Here is a 20531-nt window from a genome sequence, read left to right as displayed (position 1 = left end):
GATGGGATCCATGGGATCCGTGGGATGGGATCTGTGGGATGGGATGGGATCTGTGGGATGGGATGGGATGGGATGGGATGGGATGGGATCTGTGGGATGGGATGGGATCCATAGGATCAATGGGATGGGATGGGATCCATGGGATCCGTGGGATGGGATCTGTGGGATGGGATCTGTGGAATGGGATGGGATGGGATCTGTGGGATGGGATGGGATCCATGGGATGGGATGGGATCCATAGGATCAATGGGATGGGATGGGATCCATGGGATGGGATGGAATTAATGCGATGGGATGGGATCCGTGGGATGGGATGGGATCTGTGGTTTGGGATCCATAGGATCCATGGAATGGGATGGGATGGGATAGGATGGGAGGTGATGGGATGGGATCCAAGGCATCCATGGGAGGGGAGGGGATGGCATAGGACAGGATCCGTGGGATGGGATAGGATTAATGGGATTGGATCCATGGGAACCACGAGATGGGATGGGATGGGATCCATGGGATGGGATGGGATCCGTGGGATGGGATCCGTGGGATGGGATCTGTGGGATAGGATGGGATGGGATGGGATAGGATTCATGGGATTGGATCCATGAGATCCATGGGATAGGGTGGGATAAGATGGGAGAAAGGAGCAGCTGTCTCCTCCCTGGGATAAGAGCAGGGCAGGAGGAATTCCGTACCTTAATTCTCCTCGGATGATGAGGGCCTGGATGTGCCTTGGATTCAAAAAGAGGAGAGGGAAGTGTGAGAGCAGCTGGAAAAATTTCTCCTGGAGCCATGGAAAAGACCTCTGAGGAATGGGATGTGAGGAGGTAGGTGGGAAATCCCAGAGGGAAGCTGGGGCTTTCAGGGATCACCGGGATGCATTGGAGAGTTCCAGGCTGGATTCGGGGTGGCTCCAGGCTCCCCATCTGCTCCAGCCCGGATGGGACATCTGGGAGCTGCCAGGACCAAGGAATTCCTGAGCAATTCCTGAGGAATTCCAGGCTTTTGGCAGCGGCACAGGTGTCCCACTATAGCCCTGGAATTTCTGGAGAAGGTGTGGATGAGCTCAGCTCATTCCTCCCGGGAATGCAGGGCGAGGGTCACTCCCTGCTTTCCAAGAAATCCATTCACAGGAAAATCATCCTCAACTTCCCATCCTTAGCTCCTGGGAACAGGAATTTTTGGCTTCTAAATTTTATAAAAATCAACTTTTCCCCCCATTTCTGGGATCTCGTGTTAAAGATCCCTGGAATGTCCAGGTGTGTCAGGAATGGGCAGGTTTATCACCACCCACACTCACAGGGAAACACCTTCGACATTCCAAGGGGATTCCAGCAGTTCTGTTTTCCCCAAAAACCAGATTGTTCAGTTCCCTCATTTCCCTGGACAAATTCGTGGAGAAGGATCTGTCTGTCCATGAAAAGTGGTTCCTGCAGCACCTGCTTCCTGCTTTATTTATGGATATTTATCCCTAAATTTCCAGGTGGGAAAATAAGGACCCACTTCCATTGCTCACCGTGGATCCCAACGGGAATTTCCGGGCTCCTGGAGCACCAGGGGGATGAGCTGGTGGTGGAGCCTGCAGGGAAGGGGCCCTGCTTCCCCCTGGATCACGGGGATGGCTCTGGAATGGGATCCTTACAGGGTGAGATCTCCTGGATCGGTGCCTCGGGATCGCGGAGCCGTGGTCGGAATTCCAATTTTCCTGCGGGAAGGGAAACACGGTCCCTGATATATGGGCAAGGAATGGTTTAAAACCAACCGAGGGGAGAACTGGATTGGATGGGAGGAAAAAATTCCTTACCCAGGGAATGGGGAGGAACTGTGGATTCCCCATCCCTGGAAGTGTCCTGGGTGAGGTTGGGATGGGGCTTGGGAGAACCTGGGATGGTGGAAGGTGTCCCTGCCCATGGAACTGGGTGGGCTTTAGGATCTCTCCCATCCCATGATTCCATGAATTTCTAATTATAAAATAATAACATTAAAAGCAATAAACCAAAATTCTCTTTCCCAACCTTAAGAATTCCATGATTTTCCATTTTCCACCAATCCGTGGCCGTTTCGAAGCAATAAAACCTAAAATATTCCAAAATGGAACTAAAAATCCCTCCCTGCTCCAGCCATTCCCGGGCAACTCCGTGTTTATTGCACCAACTGGAATAAACCATCAATTAATGCCAATTAAGGGCCATATGTTAATCAGCCCCCCCCACGATAATTTGGAATAATTAAGGCACACAAGGTAAAGCAATTAATTCCTGACCTGGCTCCTAAATTGTTCCTGCTTTTCCCTGGCAACGGTAGGAAATGATCCATTGGAAAAATGAGAATAAACCTATGGAGAATATTCCCAGCAGTTATTTCCTGAGGTAAATATTTGGATCTGAAAGCAAAATTTGAATTTATTGGCCTTGATGTCCTGAGATCTTCCAGGAGCACGAGGAGGAGAAGGAAAAATCAGGATGGGGTGCAGTTATTTTGGGACATTCTCTTTAAAAAAAAAATTATGTTTATATTTACATTATTTACATATTTTATATTTTATATATATATATATATATATATACATATAAAATATATATAATATATATTATATATAAAATATATATAATATTATATATTACATGATGATTATATATTACATGATGATATATGATATATAATATATATTATGTATTATATATGGTATATATATATAGTATATTATATATTATATATTATATATTGCATATTGTAATATATTATAATATATTTTTGAATATATAATATGTTATATTTTTGAATATATAATATATAATATATAATATATAATGTATAATATATAATATAATATATATTATAACATATAATATATTATATATAATATAATATATATTATGTGTATTGTATATTTATTTTTATATTTTTAATATTTTTCTTTTAAATTTATTTTTTACTTTATTTTTTTCCCAATAATTTCATGGATTTTTAGATGGTTTAAGCAGGGATAATAAATCCTAAACTTCCAGGGAATGTTGGCGAGTGCAGCTCAGGGATGCTCATCCTGTTTTCCTGGATTTTAACAAACCACGGGATAATTCCACCCCATGGATAATGAACCCAGCAAATTTCTCACTCAAAAGGGGAAAAAAATCCCAGTTTGGAGCCAATTAAACCTGGAATCCTCTACTGGGAGAGGATGAGGATGAGGGAAAAGGGATAAAAGAGGGATGAAGGATAGGCTGGCATGGGGAGAACCCATCCAGGGTGGGATTTTTTGGGATAAGGGAAGGAAAATCTCCCAGAGGTGGCACCATGGGAGATTCCATTTCCCTGGGAATGGCTCTAAAATGCCCCACAGATCCTCCTGGAGTCAATTCCAGAGATTCCAGAGGTTGCCAAGAGCTGGCTGAGGTTTGGGATGGATCCCATTTGCTGGGAAATGGGCTGGGATAATGAGATTCCATTAATTCTGTGATTCCTCTGTAATTTTGGCAGTTTCCTGCTCCAGGAATGAGGCACTTCCAAGAAAAATTGGGAGGCTGCTGCTTCCTCGAGGAATGATTTGTTGCTGGCAGGGGAAAAAAAAAATAATAAAGTAAGAAAAAGAGGGAAGGGGAAAAAAAATGGAAAGGGAAAAATAGGAAAAAAAGAGATTTCAGGGAGGAAAATGAAGCAATTTTGGGTTAATCCATATGGAGATGAGGGGGATTTATCCAAATGAACTCGGGAAGGAATAAGCTGAAATCCAGGGATGGAGGAGCTGGAATTTTTTGGGATGGTCCCATAACCCCAAAGCAGGGGCTCATCCATGGATGAGTATCCAGCCCTGCTCTGGACACGTGGATTTGGGCTCATCCTGCTCTTCCCAGTGGTTCCTTTGCTTCCAGTTAACTCCTGCCAGGAATTGCTCCTCAGGGATGGAGCTCCTGGGATTTTCCAGGCTGTTCCAGGTGGAAATTTGTGATTCCTACTGCTGCTCCTGGGAAAACTGGCAGGAAAACCAGCTCCATCCCTCCTTGGCACCTCCGGGACGTGGGAGCTGCTCCTTCCCTGCCTTTGGAATCTGCTGCTCCTTTCTCACCAGGATAAATGGGATTTCACTCCAAATGCAAGAGAGGAAAACGTCCTTGGGATCCCGATCCCATCCTCCTGAGGGAGTTTGGAGTGTCCTAAAATATTTGTGGGAGTTGTTCTGCGTCTGTATAGCTCCTGATGGAATGGGGATCATCAGGAGCTGTTGGAGCAAATCCAGAGAAATCCACGGAGCTGCTCCAGGGCTGGAGTCCCTCTGGAGCCAGGCTGGGAGAGCTGGGGGTGCTCACCTGGAGAAGGGAAGGCTCCAGGGAGAGCTTCCAGCACATTCCAGGGCCTGGAGGGGCTCCAGGAGAGCTGCAGAGGGACTGGGGACAAGGCCTGCAGGGACAGGAGCCAGGGAATGGCTCCCACTGCCAGAGGGCAGGCATGGATGGGATCTGGGCAATGAGGAATTCCTGCCTGGGCTGGAACTGCCAGAGCAGCTGGGGCTGCCCCTGCATCCCTGGAGTGTCCCAGGCCAGGCTGGACACTGGGGCTGGAGCAGCTGGGACAGTGGGAGGTGTCCCTGCTATGGATGGGGTGGGATGGGATGATCCTCAAAATCCCATCCCACCCAAACCCTTCCACAATTCTAAGAACCCGATGGATTTGTGCTCCATCCTCTGTGTTCCTCCAGCCTGACCATTCCCAGAAGAGGGAATCGCTGCATCCAGGAGGGAAAGCAGAGCTCAGGATGTTCTTGGCACATCCCGGCATCTCCAGAGCCGCAGTTCCCGCTCCAGGATTTTCTGTTGGAGCCGGGAGCCCTCTCGTGGCTGCTGAGCCGTTCGTGATTCCAGCTCCGTGATTATCCCTGGAATTCATTCCCGAGCTAGGGCAGGGATAAAGGGCCGGGAGCAGCAGGAAGAGCTGGATAAACCAGAGCAGGATTTCCTGGAGCTGGATCTCCCCACTTCCAGTCACTCTCCTTTGCCATCCTTAAAAATATCTTTGCTGATATTTCAAGCTCCAAGGAAAAATCCCAGGGATTTTTCCCTCTGCTTTTTAAAGCTGGTGCTGTCCTGCCTCTGGCTATTCCCAAGAATTCCATAGGGATACAACAACGTCCAAAATGGAGAGTGCTGGGTTTGGAGCAGGATTTGGGAAGGGAATCTCTGCCCAGGAGGGCAGGAAAGCAGAAGGAAATGGGATTTTAGGGATCAGAGAAAATCCCCAAATTCCTGCCTAGACCCCCAAATCCTCCTCTTTAAATGACTCAGATGCTCCAGAGCACTGCAGGAATATCCTGGAATATCTGTGGAATATCTGAGACCATATGAATTTCCACACCTATGGAAGGTGGGAAGGAAAAGGAAACATCTTGTAGGAGGCATAGTTTAAATTCCCTGTTTGGAGTCTGCATTATCCCTGTTTTAAAAGCCTTGGGAATCATCAGCTCTTCAGTCAAATCAAGCTGGAATAACACCAGGATGGTGTGGCCAGATGGGATGGGATAAAATGGGATTATCCTGGTTTTCCCCCCAGAATTGTGGAATTAACCAACAAAACGTTTCCCAAGGGATTTTTGTCATTGCTATCAGCCTCCTGCTCATTCCAGGAGCTCTGGTGCTCTCCAGGGATACGGAGAAGCCACTCCCAGTTCATCTGAAATCCTTGGAAAATCGTACCTGGCTGGTGTCCTGCTGGGTTTGTCCTTCCAGCCTCTCCTCCAAGGGCTGCAGGAGATCCAGGGAATGGTTTTCCTGCAGATCTCCTGGATGTGGTGGGGGCACAGCCAAGCTCTGCAGGGAGGGATGGATAAACGCCAACAAAATTCCGTTAATTACTGGAAAAACCGGAAAAATGGAAAAAATGGAGAGCAGGACCCTTTCCCAAGCCCTGACACTGATCCGTGCAGAAATCCTTTCTTTGATTTCATTTTCCACTGCAATAAAAAAGGGGCAAAACTCAGAATTCCAGTGATCTGTCCAGGGAATTTAACTCCTTTGGACCCATCCAATTAGCACCAATGGGAAAGGAAGGAATCCCTGAGGGAATGAGGGATGCTCTGATGGTCCCAAATCCTTTTTCCCGGTTTGGGTTGGGCTCCCAGAGCTCACCAGAGGCAGTTTTGGGGTCTCTGCATCCCAAATCTCAACTTTTGCTGGCTCCAGGGTTGTGTCTCTTGGTGCAAACCTCCCCGCTCAAGCCCCTAAAGTGTCCTCATCCAGCTGGGAAAAATCTGGGAAGAGCCTGAGGACACGGGAGGAGCCTGGGTTGAGGGGAAATGTCCTGTCCCACCTTGGCCAAGTCTCTGAGGAATTGGATCATCCTGATCCAGCCACAGAGGGAGATAAACCCCCAGGAGATGCCTCCTACAGGAAGCCCAGCATGGAGAGAAGCCTTAAAATTGTGGATAAATCCCTGATTCCCATAAATAGGAGCTGTTCATTAGGATGAAGGTGGCTGGAATTGCATTTGGTTACTCCAAATGAGCGCTCTGGAGTCACAGAATCATGGGATGTCCTGAGTGGGAAGTGACCCACAGGGATCATCCAGTCCCAGGACATCCCAGCAATCCCACCCTGTCCCTGGGAGCGTTGTCCAAGCGCTCCTGGAGCTCTGGCAGTCCCAGCAGGGACCATCCCAATCCATCCTGACAATGGGACTGGATCCATCCCTGCCAGGGCAGGAGACACTCCACAGAATCCCAGGATAGAAAAGAATTCCAGGACCCTGGAGTCCAAGCTGTGCCCGATCCTCACCTTGTCCCCAGCCCAGAGCCCTCAGTGCCACCTCCAGGGGACACCTCCAGGGATGGGCACTCCAACCCTCCCTGGGCAGCCCCTGCCAAGGCCTGACCCCCCTTTCCATGGGGAAATTCCTGCTGATTCCACCCTGAGCTCCCCTGGCCCAGCCTGAGGCCGTTCCCTCTGCTCCTGTCCCTGTTCCCTGGAGCACAGCCCGACCCCCCCTGCTGTCCCCTCCTGGCAGGGACTTGTGCAGAGCCACAAGGTCCCCCTGAGCCTCCTTTGCTCCAGGCTCAGACCCTTCCCAGCTCCCTCAGCCCCTCCTGGCTCTCCAGACCCTTCCCAGCTCCCTCAGCCCCTCCTGGTTCTCCAGACCCTGCCCAGCTCCCTCAGCCCCTCCTGGTTCTCCATTCCCTTCCCAGCTCCCTCAGCCCCTCCTGGTTCTCCAGACCCTTCCCAGCTCCCTCAGCCCCTCCTGGTTCTCCAGACCCTTCCCAGCTCCATTCTCTGGACACTCTCCATGTCCTCCCTGGTTGGAAGATCCCAGAACTGGACGCAGTAAAAATCCCAGTTTCATCTTTCCTGCTGTTTATTTTCACCTCAGGGATTCCTCCAGACAGTGGCACCCCTGGAGTCTCCAGCAGCTCCAGGCTCTGTCCTTCTCCTGCCACCTCGGCGCTGGCCAGGACACGGTGGGAAGTGTGGGACACCAGTGGATCCTGCCACAGCAGAACAAGGGGTTGGTGTGACAGTGACAGCCCCGAGCTCCCAGGAGCCACACCTGTGAGGAGCTGGATCCTGGTGGCTTCATCCCAACCTTTCCCAACCTTCCAGCACGCTCTGTCCCACCTGGTGACATTTCTGAGCCAGGATGGGGCGAGCGGGCAGCAATTCCTTGCTGCCCACATCCAAACTTTCCTTCCAAGGAATCCTCCTCCCTCCCTGGGATCCCTTTTGCTGTCAGACCCCGCTCATGACCCCTTTTGGTGCCTCCAGCCCCACACCCACCACTCCAAAAGCTCCCAGAGGGCACAAGGACACTTTGGTGGCTTTGGGAATGGCTCCTATGGACAACAAACGATTGAATGGGAAGGCTTGAATTTCCTACAAGACATTGGGAATGATTCCATCATTCCCATTAAAAAATGAGTGTTTTGTGTCCCTTTATCCCGGAGATCCCAGATCCTGGTGCCAGCCACAGCCTCTCCCAAGCCACCGTGACCTGCTTGAGGACAGAGGTGACCCTGATGGCTTTGGTGGCTTTGGGAATGGCTCCTATGGACAACAGAGCTTGGCTGATTCCTTCATTCCCATTAAAAAATGAGTGTTTTGGATCCCTTTATCCCAGAGATCCCAGATCCTGGTGCCAGCCACAGCCTCTCCCAAGCCACCATGACCTGCTCGAGGACAGAGGTGACCCCGATGTCTTTGGTGGCTCGTTCCCACCTCCCTCACTCCCTGGAGGTCTCACCCTGGCAGGTGAGGTGACTCACGGTGACAGGCACGGCCGCCTGGTTTTCCATGGAAGTTCTGCTCGTCCTGGAGCCACCCTGGTGCCAGAGGAGCCCGTCCAGCCCGTCCCGCAGGATCGCCTCGGAGAGGTCCCTCAGCAGCGCCAGCTGGGGTTGTGGTGTGATTTCAGGGTTTACCTCAGAACCTCGGGCCCCTCCCCGATAATTCCCTGCCAGGTGTGTCAGTCACCTCTCCTTCCCCCTCCCAGCACTGTCTGTCAATCCTGGAATTCCAGAAGGGCATCCAGGAACCAACTCCTTTCCTTCACCATTGCCTTAAGCACCTCAATCCTGGCATTCCAGAAGGGCAGATCCAAAGGATGCTCTCTGCCCCCAGGGGGCATTGGGCCATCCAGGTGTCCTTTGTCCCTCCTGTACCTGGCTGGTGGCTCCCTGTCCCTTCCCTGCCCTCTCCCCGGGGTTAAAAGGAGCAGCACCCACGGGGTTCAGGAGTTCTGTTGGAGCTGGTGCTGGGTTCAGAGGCCAGAATAAAGCTCTGGATCCAAACCCTGCATCAGAACCAACTCCTTTCCTTCACCATCGCCTTAAAGCTTCACCACAGAGGGAAACCTGAGGAGCAGCCCCTGTGATGGGGGGAAGCTCCATCCTGCAGCCACCAGAGCTCCTGCACACCTGGACTTGTCCCCACGTGCCCAGCTGGAGCACCCAGCCAGCCAAAAGTGTCTGTGGGTGAAACACCACACACCCATGGCCAAAAGTGTCTGTGGGGTGAAACACCACACAGCCATGGCCAAAAGTGTCCCTGGGGTGAAACACCACACACCCATGGCCAAAGGTGTTTTTGGGTGGAACACCACACACCCAGCCAGCCAAAGGTGTTTTTGGGGTGGAACACCACAGTTTCTCTGTTTGGTTCAGCAGCAGGGCCAGACCAGCTCAGGCACGTCCCGTCTGCAATATTGGTGTTATTCCACTAAACTGGAACCAGTGCACACCAGTGAGGCAGCCCAGTGCCACCCTCCTGTCCCCAGCAGGTGACATTCCAAGGGCAGCCACCCCAAAACAAGGAGTGACGGATTCCCAGGGGCTCAGGGGGACAGCCCTGGTTTAAATACAGGTTTGGGATTAAGGAAGTGATCCATGGAGCTTTTGTGGGGTCTGTCCCCATCCTAAATAAAACCCCCACATTTGTGGCCTTTCGGGACTTTAAGGGGAGTTAAAGAAGAGGGAGAGTGGGAAAAATTCCCTTTTTCCATGGGAATGTGGGGATATGACAAGAGGGAAGGGTTTTAAATGCAATGAGGATTTAGGCTGGATATTGGGAAGGGATTTTTTGCTGGGAGGGTGGGGAGGAGCTGGAACGGAATTCCCAGAGAAGCTGTGACTGCCCCATCCCTTGGAAGTGTCCAAGGCCAGGTTGGATGGGGTTTGGAACAACCTGGGATAGTGGAAGGTGATGAGGTTGGAATTAGAGGGGAGTCACTGTCACAGGGGCCTCAAAGCCACCATATAAAATGGCAGCAAAAAAACTGTCCTGGAAATATTTAAATACAACCTGGAAAAGGAAATGGAAGGAACCATCCTGGGATTGCTGGGGGAGCAAATGCCACCTCCAGGATTCCAGAGGGAAGTGATGGAAAAGCCAAATTACAGCCCCTGGCCAGGAGGGAGGACAGAGGATCTCCTACCTTGATCCCGTACGCTTCAAAAAGCCTCTCCAGGTCCTGAAAGGGCAAAGAAAAGTCCCAGCTTCTCCCCCTCTGCTCCCCAGGAGGTTTCTCCTGGAGGTGGCCGATGGCCAAGGGGACACACCTTGGGTCCCCTCTGCCATCCCAACCCGGGCAGAGGGGGACGTGCTGCCCAACATTTATATGGTCTTTAATTTTGATTTATTTACCTTCATTTCCACTCCTCTTCCTGGTGGGCCAGGTTCTCCCTTGGGATAAACGAGATCAGCTCATTAATTCATCATTTCCATGAGGAACCAAAGAGGAAAGGAGGTAATCCCATATCTGACCCTTCATCTGCCACCAGCCCGCTCCGTAACCCCGGATAAATCCCATTGAGGGGTTTGAATCCCACCCTGCTCCCTCCCTCCTCCCCTGGACACAGGCACAGCTGGATTTTTTGGGAAAGCCTGGCCCATGAGCAGCATCCAAGTGAGGTTTGGGCCAGAGCTTTGCTCCATCCCCTTCTCCACCCCTTGGGCACAAACGTGGGGGAGAGGAAAGGTTTTGGAGGTCCCTCGGTGCCACCAGTGCCACCAGTGCAGAGGACAACTGTCACCGACATGTTTTATGAAAAATCCTTTTTTTAGGATTTTTCCTCTTGAGAAGTTGAGAGGCCTCAAGAACAAAGTGTAAACAAAGGTTATCTGCTGCTGTGGAACGCAACAAGTAGATCTGTGATTGGTCTCATTTAATTGCTTCTAATTAATGGCCAATCACAGTCCAACTATCTAAACTGTTTCAGTCAGAGACAAACTCATTATTCATTCAAACTTGTCATTCATTCCCCTTCTATTCTTAACAAACCTTCTGATGAAATCCTTCCTTCTGTTCTTTTAGTATAGTTTTTAACATAATATATATCAAAAAATAATAAATCAGCCTTCTGAACATGGAGTCAACTTTCTCATCCCTTCCCTCATCCTGGGACCCCTGTGAACACCGTCACACCGAGGAGGATGATGGCCAAGGTGTCCCTGTGGCTGGTGGTCCCTTCTGGAGCTGGCCGTGGTGCTGGTGGCCCCACACGTGGCTCGGTCCAACATCTCCAGCAGGATGGGCTCCCACAGAGGTCACGGCGATGGAATTCCATCCCCAGGCCAGAGATCTTGGATGAAATCAGGGATGAGCTGCAGGGGTGGGGAAGGTCCAGCCTGGAGGCTCCTGGGGCGAGGAACACCGGCTGAGACGGGGCTGACCTGCCTCTCTGAGGGGCTTCATTTCACTGAAATCCGGGTTCTGCATCGACAGATTCCGGTGGAATGAAGGGCACCAGGAAGGCCCCGAGGGCATCTCCAGCCAAGGGAGAACTTGGGATGCCTCTTCCCTGGATAAATCCTTGCTTTTCCAAAGGTCTGGATCTCGTGGCAACCAGGAAGTCTCCCTGTCCCCACTGGTGCTGCTTCCTGCTGCATTTTCCTCTCCATTAAGGAAGGAGCTGTTCCCAACTCTAAAGACGTGAGGGATCCGAAGCCATTCCTCCTTCCACCCCTTTCCTTGTGCTCTTCAACTTGCAGGAGGAGGGAAGGAAGGAATAATCTGCGAACATTCCGGAAATTTATCCTGTCTGGCTCCTGAGGAACATTCTTGGTCCCAAAGAAGCTCTGTGGAGATGTGGGACCACGGCCCCGGAGCCACCACGAGTTCCCAAGCCCATCCCAGGAGCTCTGCTTTGAAATCCCAAACTTTTGGGGGGTCAGAGGAGACCTGAGCTGGGCTTTCCTCCCCTCTGACCTGCCCGAGGTGGTGGCACCATCACAGAAACGTGGGGTCAGGACCTACCTTTGGGCCTGGGGGGCCTCTTTCACCTCTCAGGCCGTCCGTCCCCGGATGTCCCTGAAAACCAGCAGGAATGTGTTAGTTCCTCTCTAAAATTCCCATTTCCTGGGTGCTGATCCCAAATTAATGTCACCTTCTCCAGAGGGACCAACCAACCCCTTCCTGTGCCTCCCTAATTCCCGTTTTTAGGTGAAATTTGGAGCAATTCCCTGAAAACCAGCAGGAATGCGTTAGTCCCCTTTGATAATTCCCATTTCCTGGGTGCTGATCCCAAACTAACACCCCCTTTTCCAGAGGGACCAACCAACTCCATCTTGTGCCTCCCTAATTCCCGTTTTTAGGTGAAATTTGGAGCAATTCCCTGAAAACCAGCAGGAATGAGTTAGTTCCCCTCTAAAATTCCCATTTCCTGGGTGCTGATCCCAAATTAATGTCACCTTCTCCAGAGGGACCAACCAACCCCTTCCTGTGCCTCCCTAATTCCCGTTTTTAGGTGAAATTTGGAGCAATTCCCTGAAAACCAGCAGGAATGCGTTAGTCCCCTTTGATAATTCCCATTTCCTGGGTGCTGATCCCAAACTAACACCCCCTTTTCCAGAGGGACCAACCAACCCCTTCTTGTGCCTCCCAAATTCCCGTTTTTAGGTGAAATTTGGAGCAATTCCCTGAAAACCAGCAGGAATGTGTTAGTCCCCTTTGATAATTCCCATTTCCTGGGTGCTGATCCCAAACTAACACCCATTTTCCAGAGGGACCAACCAACCCCTTCTTGTGCCTCCCTAATTCCCATTTTTAGGTGAAATTTGGAGCAATTCCCTGAAAACCAGCAGGAATGCGTTAATTCCCCTTTGATAATTCCCATTTCCTGGGTGCTGATCCCAAACTAACACCCCCTTTTCCAGAGGGACCAACCAACTCCTTCTTGTGCCTCCCTAATTCCCATTTTTAGTTTAAATTTGGAGCAATCCTCTGAAAACCAGCAGGAATGAGTTAGTTCCTCTCTAAAATTCCCATTTCCTGGGTACTGATCCGAAACTAATGTCACCTTCTCCAGAGGGACCAACCAACCCCTTCTTGTGTCTCTTTAACTCCCATTTTTAGATTTAATTTGGAGCAATTCCCTGAAAACCAGCAGGAATGCATTAGTCCCCTTTTATAATTCCCATTTCCTGGGTGCTGATCCCAAGCTAATCCACCTTTTCCACAGGGACCAACCAACCCCTTCTTGTGTCTTTTTAACTCCCGTTTTTAGGTGAAATTTGGAGCAATTCCCTGAAAACCAGCAGGAATGCGTTAGTTCCTCTCTAAAATTCCCATTTCCTGGGTGCTGATCCCAAACTAGCACCCATTTTCCAGAGGGACCAACCAACCCCTTCCTGTGTCTCCCTAATTCCCATTTTTAGGTGAAATTTGGAGCAATTCTGCTCTTCACTCGAAGCTTGACCTCCAAAGGGCTCATGTTCCTGGGAGTTTTCCTGCTTTTCCTGGTTTTTCCTTTTCTATCCCACCTGGAATCATGGAATCACCTCTCGTGGAACCCAAACTTTGCTTTTATTTCCCTGCCACGCCACCTTGGCCAAGTTCCTTTGGGAAAGCCTGGGGTTGGATCCGTTTGGGATCCGTGGGGATATTCCCTGCAGCTTTTCTCCCAATCCCACTTTTCCTGTGACTCAGGGCACGATTACTGCAGGCAAATCAGGAATTTGGCAGGAATGGCTGCAAAGGCTCCATCCAAGGACACCCTTTGACCTCTGGGAATGAGATTTTCCTCCCAGCACAGCAGAATTCCTTGGGAATTGCTGCTGTGCCTGCTCTGCCTCGTGTCCTCCCTGTCCCCACCAAATAAACAGCAGGAATAAATAAAATTCAAAATAAATAAAATAATAAATAAAATTAAAATAAATTAAATATAATAAATAAAATAAAGTGATAGAATAAATTGAACCAAGTAAATTAAATAATAAAGTAAATTAAACAATTAAATTAAATATAATAAATAAAATAATGTGATAGAATAAATTGAACCAAGTAAATTAAATAATAAAGTAAATTAAAAAATTAAATTACAAATTTAAATTCTCAATTTTTGCTGAAATGGCCACAGGGAAAAAGGTTGGAGAGGGGGAGGAGCTGCTTTGATATTTTTGGGAATCTCCCAAATAGGATTTAGGTAAATTTATGAGAAACCTGGTAATATTTTCCCTGATTTTTTCCCATGGGGATGAAAAAGGGATGGAGTGAATCCATCTCTGCTGGATCTATCAGTGTTGGATCCATCCACCCCCAGTCTGAAGAAATAAATATTATTTATTTACGATATAAATAAATAAATAAAATTCATTTGTATAAAAAATAAAAAAAATTATAAAGAAAGTATATATATTATATATATAAAATAATACAATAATATATTATATATTATAAAATAATAAAATGTAATTTTAATATAATATAATATAATATAATATAATATAATATAATATAATATAATATAATATAATATAATATAATATAATATAATATAATATAATATAATATAATATTATATTATATTATATTATATTATATTAACTATATATATTATACAATAAATTATATATAATATAAATAAATTATAAATAAATTGTATATATTATATATTATATACATTATATACATAATATATATCATATATTATATACATAATATATAATATAAACATGATATATAGTATATATTATATTATATTATATATTATATAGTATATAATATAATATAATATAATATAATATAATATAATATAATATAATATAGTATTATATTATATTATATTATATTATATTATATTATATTATATTATATTATATTATATTATATTATATCATATCATATCATATCATATCATATCATATAATAATATATAATCTATACTATGATATATATAATATAATAATATTATACAATATATAATATATATTAAAATATAAAAATATATAAAAATAAATTGTATATATGATATAATAAATGAAAGCTCTCCCAGAATCCACCCTCTCCCAGCTGCTCCTTCTGGGATTCCTTACGTCCTTCCCAGGTTCTCCTGGATCTCCTTTCAGTCCCGGCTCTCCCGCTCGTCCTGGCAGTCCAGGAGGACCCTGCAAGGAGAGGTTGAGAGAAATAAAATCCCAAACAGAGCCCGAGCAGCAGCTCAGAAAAGGAAAATAGCAAGGGAAATATAATTTTTTCCCATAGGAAAGGAATATTTGGAAGTGGATGTTTCCAAGTGAGGGCTCCCATTGGGATAGAGAAGGGAACAGCAGCCCCACCACTCTCCAGGGCAGGAAAATAATCTATAATATAATATAATATAATATAATATAATATAATATAATATAATATAATATATACTATAATGTAATGTAATGTAATACAATATAATATATATAATAAGTAACATATAATAAATATATAATTAATATAATATAATATAATATAATATAATATAATATAATATAATATATACTATAATATAATGTAATGTAATACAATATAATATAACATATATAAGTAACATATAACAAATATAATATAATATAATATAATGTATAATAAATAAAATATAATGAATATAATAAATAAATTACTATAATAAATTATAAATAAAATAAAATATTGTATAATATAATATAATATAATATAATATAATATAATATAATATAATATAATATAATATAATATAATATAATATAATATAATATAATATAATATAATATAATATAATATAATATAATATAATATAATATAATGTAATATGTGATGTAATGTAATATAATATAATAAATGTAATAAAATAGATGATAAAAATGGAATGATTACCCTGATTCCTCTCACTCCCGGCTCTCCAGGGACTCCAGCTTCTCCCTAAAAGAGAGGAGCAGTTTTCCAGATGTTTTCCCATCAGGTGACAGGGGTGTTATTGCACTTAAACCTGGTTCAAAGGGAGAGAACCGAGTCCATCCAACATTCCAGGGGCTCCAGTGGAGGTTAAATCTCCTTAGCCCTGCTTAAGGCCTGGAAAACTGGGATAGAGGCAGGTTTGGGGATATCTGGGATGTCCTAAATGAGGGCTGGTGTTTGACAGCATTCCCATAAATGAGGAAAAAGGGACACAAGGCCTGGGGCCACCGGAATATTGAAGTCTGGGGGGAGGATGAGGTGATTGTCACCCAATCCCACTGGTCTGAGCTCCAGGAATGTTTGGATCTCAGGGATGGGCTGGGATTGTTGGAGTGTCCGTGATTGCCACCCAATCCCACTGGTCTGAGCTCCAGGAATGTTTGGATCTCAGGGACAGGGTGGGATTGTTGGAGTGTCCGTGATTGCCACCCAATCCCACTGGTCTGAGGTCCAGGAATGTTTGGATCTCAGGGACAGGGTGGGATTGTTGGAGTGTCCGTGATTGCCACCCAATCCCACTGGTCTGAGCTCCAGGAATGTTTGGGTAAGGATCTCAGGGATGGGCTGGGATGGTTGGAGTGTCCATGATTGTCACCCGATCCCACTGGTCTGAGCTCCAGGAATGTTTGGATCTCAGGGATAGGGTGGGATTGTTGGAGTGTCCATGATTGCCACCCAATCCCACTGGTCTGAGCTCCAGGAATGTTTGGGTAAGGATCTCAGGGATGGGGTGGGATTGTTGGAGTGTCCATGATTGCCACCACATCCCACTGGTCTGAGCTCCAGGAATGTTTGGGTAAGGATCTCAGGGATGGGGTGGGATTTTTGGAGTGTCCTGTGCCAGGGGTTGGACTGGATGATCCTGGTGGGTCCCTTCCAGCTTGGGATATCCTGGGATTCCATTCTTGGCACTCTGTTTTCAGCATCTCCCAGAGGAAAAAAAAGAACCCAAAAAAACAGTTTAGTTCTTTTTTTGGGCTTTTCCATTTTTCCAGCCTTTTGGAATGTGAAATCCAAGATAAAAGAGAGGTGAAGAGGATTCTCCACAGCCTCGTTCAAGGACAAATAAACAGGAAATAAAAGGAGGAGGGATCAACTTCAGGACAAATCCAAGGGTTTCATTTTCCAGCTGCCGTTTTCCTGGCACCTTGGGAAGGGTGGGATTTCCGTGGTCCCAGAGGAGCCTTTCCTCTCTACAACGCTGAAGTGCTGGGTTTTCCCAAGTTTTTTGTTGGAATTCAGGGCATCCCTCTGGCTGTCCTGGATGGCTCCAGCCCCTGCCAGGGGGCTCAGAGACCCTGGCACAGAGCCCAAGACCCCTGAGCCTCTGATTCTGACCCATGGAAAAAATTATCAACCTTGAAAGGATCTGCAAGCCACAAAGTCTGAGTAGAATGATAGTTAGTTTGTCATGGGGTGAAAATGTAGAATTTTGAGGTTTTTAGAATGGGGTTCAGGGGGCAAGATGGAGGAATCTGGGCGTGTCCAGCCTTTCTCCTTCTTCTTGGCCTCCATCTTCTGGGTGATGGTGGCACTTTTGGATTGGTTTAAGGTAGAAGCTCACTGTCTGACACAGGTGATGGGGATTGGGGAGTTATGGGAAATAATGCACAGGTAGTTTTTAGTATAAAAGATAACACTGCCCCAAGGACGGGCAGAGTGCCTCTGTCTGACCTGCTGGACAGACCTTGGCTGGACAGAGGAAAGAATTTTATAGATAAGAAACAAGAAATAGCCTTGAAAATGAGAACAGAAGAGCTCTGACTCCTTCTTTGAGTGCCGGGCTGGGAAAAGAGACTTTCTAACCCATCTTGGGGTCCCTGTGAGCAGCAGAGACCCGAGACACAGGGGCAGCCCCAGCTGCTCTGGGCACTGATGTTGAGTGACAGGGAAGAAAATTCACCCCTTGTTTGTCATTTCAGAGCTGGGGTTGTTGGCTGGTCCCCAGGGCTCAGCAGCTCCATCCCCCTGGATCCAGCCTTTACTCACATCTTTTCCTCTCAGCCCGGCCTCTCCTGGTTTTCCAGGGAATCCTGGTTCACCTCTGTCCCCCTGAAGGAAACGAGACTTGTCACATTCCTGTCCTGCATTCCACAGCCCCCAGACACCAGGGGCAGATTCCAGCAGCACACCCATGGTCATGGAGCTGCTCCCACGAGCCTGGATGGAGTTTGGGCTCAGAGCATTTACCCTGTGCCAGGAAGGGCTGGGATTGTAGGATTTGTGCTACTCATATCTATTTAATAATATCTGTTTATAGCATTTCAGTTTATTTAATGATAGCATTATTATTTTGTAGGATAATTGGGCTGGAAAGCATCCAGCTCTAACCTCATCTATCCAGACCCCACAGTCCTCCCTGGAATTCCCTCGGGACAGAATCTGTTGAGGTTCTCCACCTCCAGGAGCAGCTCAGATCAGCAGAGACCTGAGATGGATCCAGTCTAGGACACAGGATCAGTTCCCGTTCCATGTTTTAATTTTTATTCCCTTTTCAATCAGCCGAGCTCTCATGGTCGGGAGAGCTCTCACGGCTCCTCATCTGCTCTGTCTGAGGTTTGTCCCACAAGGTCATGGATTTGATCCCGTTTCCTTAACAGCTGGATTGGATGATCCTCGTGGATCTCTCCCAACTCAGAATATTCCATGAAATCTGGGAAATTTGTGACACCACCTCTCCAGGCTTTCTCCCAATCCCAAGCACCTTTCCTTGCCTCCACTTTGCCGCCTCATTAACAAATCTCCAGGTTAGCACCTCCTGGCCTGGCTGCGTCCCGTTTTGTGACCTCCCATTTTTCCATGCCCTGGAAGTTGATCTGGTCTAAACATTCCATTCCCAGATCTATGGAGCAATTCCCAAACACAAACCCTGCTCCAGCCAGGTCGGGGGAGATCCCTGCTTGAGGAATGCCCACAGTGAGACACCCACTGAACAAATCCCACAGGTGGGACCTTTTCCTGAAATTTCTTGGCTGGTCTTGAACTTTTCCTGGGAAAAATCCTGCAGGTGAGGATTAGTAGGAGTTTTTTAAGCCCTGACCAAAGGTGTTGGAAGGAACTTCTAAGAACACTTGGTTCCACCCCCATCCATGGGCAGGGACACCTTCCAGCATCCCAGGGTGCTCCAAATCCCAATGTCCAACCTGGCCTTGGACACTGCCAGGGATCCAGGGCCAGCCCCAGCTGCTCTGGGAATTCTGTGCCAGGGCCTGCCCGCCCTCCCAGGGAACAAAGCTTTCCTTGGACTCACCTTCTGACCTGGCTTCCCAGACAATCCCACATTTCCCTGCAGAAAGACAGAAGGAATGACACGGGTAAGATAATTCCAGGTAAAATCAGAGAAGGGGAAAACAGGGAATATCCCAGGACAGGCTGTGGCAAGGGAAAACAGGGAATGTCCCAGGAGAGGCTGTGCTGAGAGAAAACAGGGAATGTTCCATGAGAGGCTGTGCCAAGGGAAAACAGGGAATGTCCCATGAGGGGCTGTGCCAAGGGAAAACAGGGAATGTCCCAGGAGGGGCTGTGCCAAGGGAAAACAGGGAATGTTCCATGAGAGGCTGTGCCAAGGGAAAACAGGGAATGTCCCAGGAGAGGCTGTGGGATGCTGTGCCAAGCGCAGCCTGTCCAGAGGCATCTCCTGTCTCCCCCACTTTGAAACCATCAGTATCCTGAGCTTCCCACCCCTTTTCCAAAGATGCTGATCCATAACATTGGGATTTGCCAATTTTTGCTGGATTAAAATGAACGGGACTGGGATGTCCTTGGAGAAGGGAACAGTAAGGATTGACCCAACCCTTCCTGCATATCACTGGAGCCATCCTGGGAGCCACCAAGACCTTCCCAGACACAAAAGTCAGGAAGGTGAAGATCAAGGAGACTTTCAGGAGAGGAAATAATTGGAAATGGGATTTCCTTGGATTCTGTCCAGAGAGCCACCAGCTGAGCGTTGACCATCCGTGTTTTCCTCCAGTCACGAGGAATTCCCCACATTTTGGGGATCCCACCTGACCTGAGGACAGAGCTCGTGACCCCACCACCCCAGAGCTCCTCAGGGTCACCAGCCTGGTTCCTTGTGGCCTCCCCAGAGTTCATCTCCTCAGGGCCAACCAATCCATGGAGGTGACGGAGAGATTTTGTCCCCAAACCTCCTGGTTTGTCCCCTGGGCCCCTCTTCCCATTCCACGCCCACCCCGCTGTCCCACTCACCCTGTCGCCGATGTCTCCCTTTAGCCCAGGCTGGCCAGGAATTCCAAATCCTGGACTTCCCTGAAAAAACAAAGGGATTCAGGCTCTTGCCAAGGCAGCTTTTCCAAGCTCAGGAGAAACCTCCCCAGAGCAGGAAAAGCCAGAGCAGATCCAAGATATTTCCATCCTCATGGACAACCAGGAAGCTGAGCATTTATTCCCTCCCTGATTTCCTTTCCAGGAGCTTTGGATTTCTACACATGGAAATCTTCCCCTGGATTCCTGGATGGATGGAATTCCATCTCCCTCACAGTTTCCTTGGTGGCCACAAACAAAATAAATCCTTTTATCCCTGAAGGAAGTGTGAGGTCATCACCTTCTCCCCCTTTTCTCCTGGGATTCCTTTGTCTCCTCGTGGTCCAGCTGGTCCAGGATCTCCCTGGGAATAAGAGACACACCTGAAACCAGGAATATCCTGCAGGAAGCCAAGCCCTGCTCCCATGACTCCTTAGGGCTGCATTTTGCACCTCTGATGCACCCTGGAAAAAAATCCTTTGCCCAATCCACCCACCCACCCACCCATCCATCCATCCTGGATTTATAAGGAATTTTTTTCCACGGCACCTGCCCTCTGCCGTCCAAAATTCATCACGGTTGTTGCCACCCTACACAGCACCATAAATGCATTTTTACAG

General features: G+C 47.4%; 1 protein-coding gene across 1 annotated transcript in view; it reads right to left on the bottom strand.

The window, feature by feature from the left end:
• LOC132328189 (collagen alpha-1(VII) chain-like) overlaps positions 1 to 20531 on the bottom strand; it is a 94182-nt gene that overhangs the window by 35609 nt on the left and 38042 nt on the right. The window contains 14 exon segments of the mRNA XM_059847946.1: positions 690 to 775; positions 1498 to 1699; positions 5679 to 5792; positions 7340 to 7459; positions 8234 to 8359; positions 9901 to 9936; positions 10110 to 10148; positions 11722 to 11775; positions 14778 to 14849; positions 15571 to 15615; positions 17641 to 17703; positions 18902 to 18937; positions 19858 to 19917; positions 20213 to 20275. Of these exon segments, the coding sequence (XP_059703929.1) occupies positions 690 to 775; positions 1498 to 1699; positions 5679 to 5792; positions 7340 to 7459; positions 8234 to 8359; positions 9901 to 9936; positions 10110 to 10148; positions 11722 to 11775; positions 14778 to 14849; positions 15571 to 15615; positions 17641 to 17703; positions 18902 to 18937; positions 19858 to 19917; positions 20213 to 20275 (1116 nt within the window).

Source organism: Haemorhous mexicanus, chromosome 5 (assembly GCF_027477595.1).
Source record: "Haemorhous mexicanus isolate bHaeMex1 chromosome 5, bHaeMex1.pri, whole genome shotgun sequence".
Taxonomy (NCBI): Eukaryota; Metazoa; Chordata; class Aves; order Passeriformes; family Fringillidae; genus Haemorhous; species Haemorhous mexicanus.
This window is presented reverse-complemented; position numbering and strand designations above follow the sequence as displayed.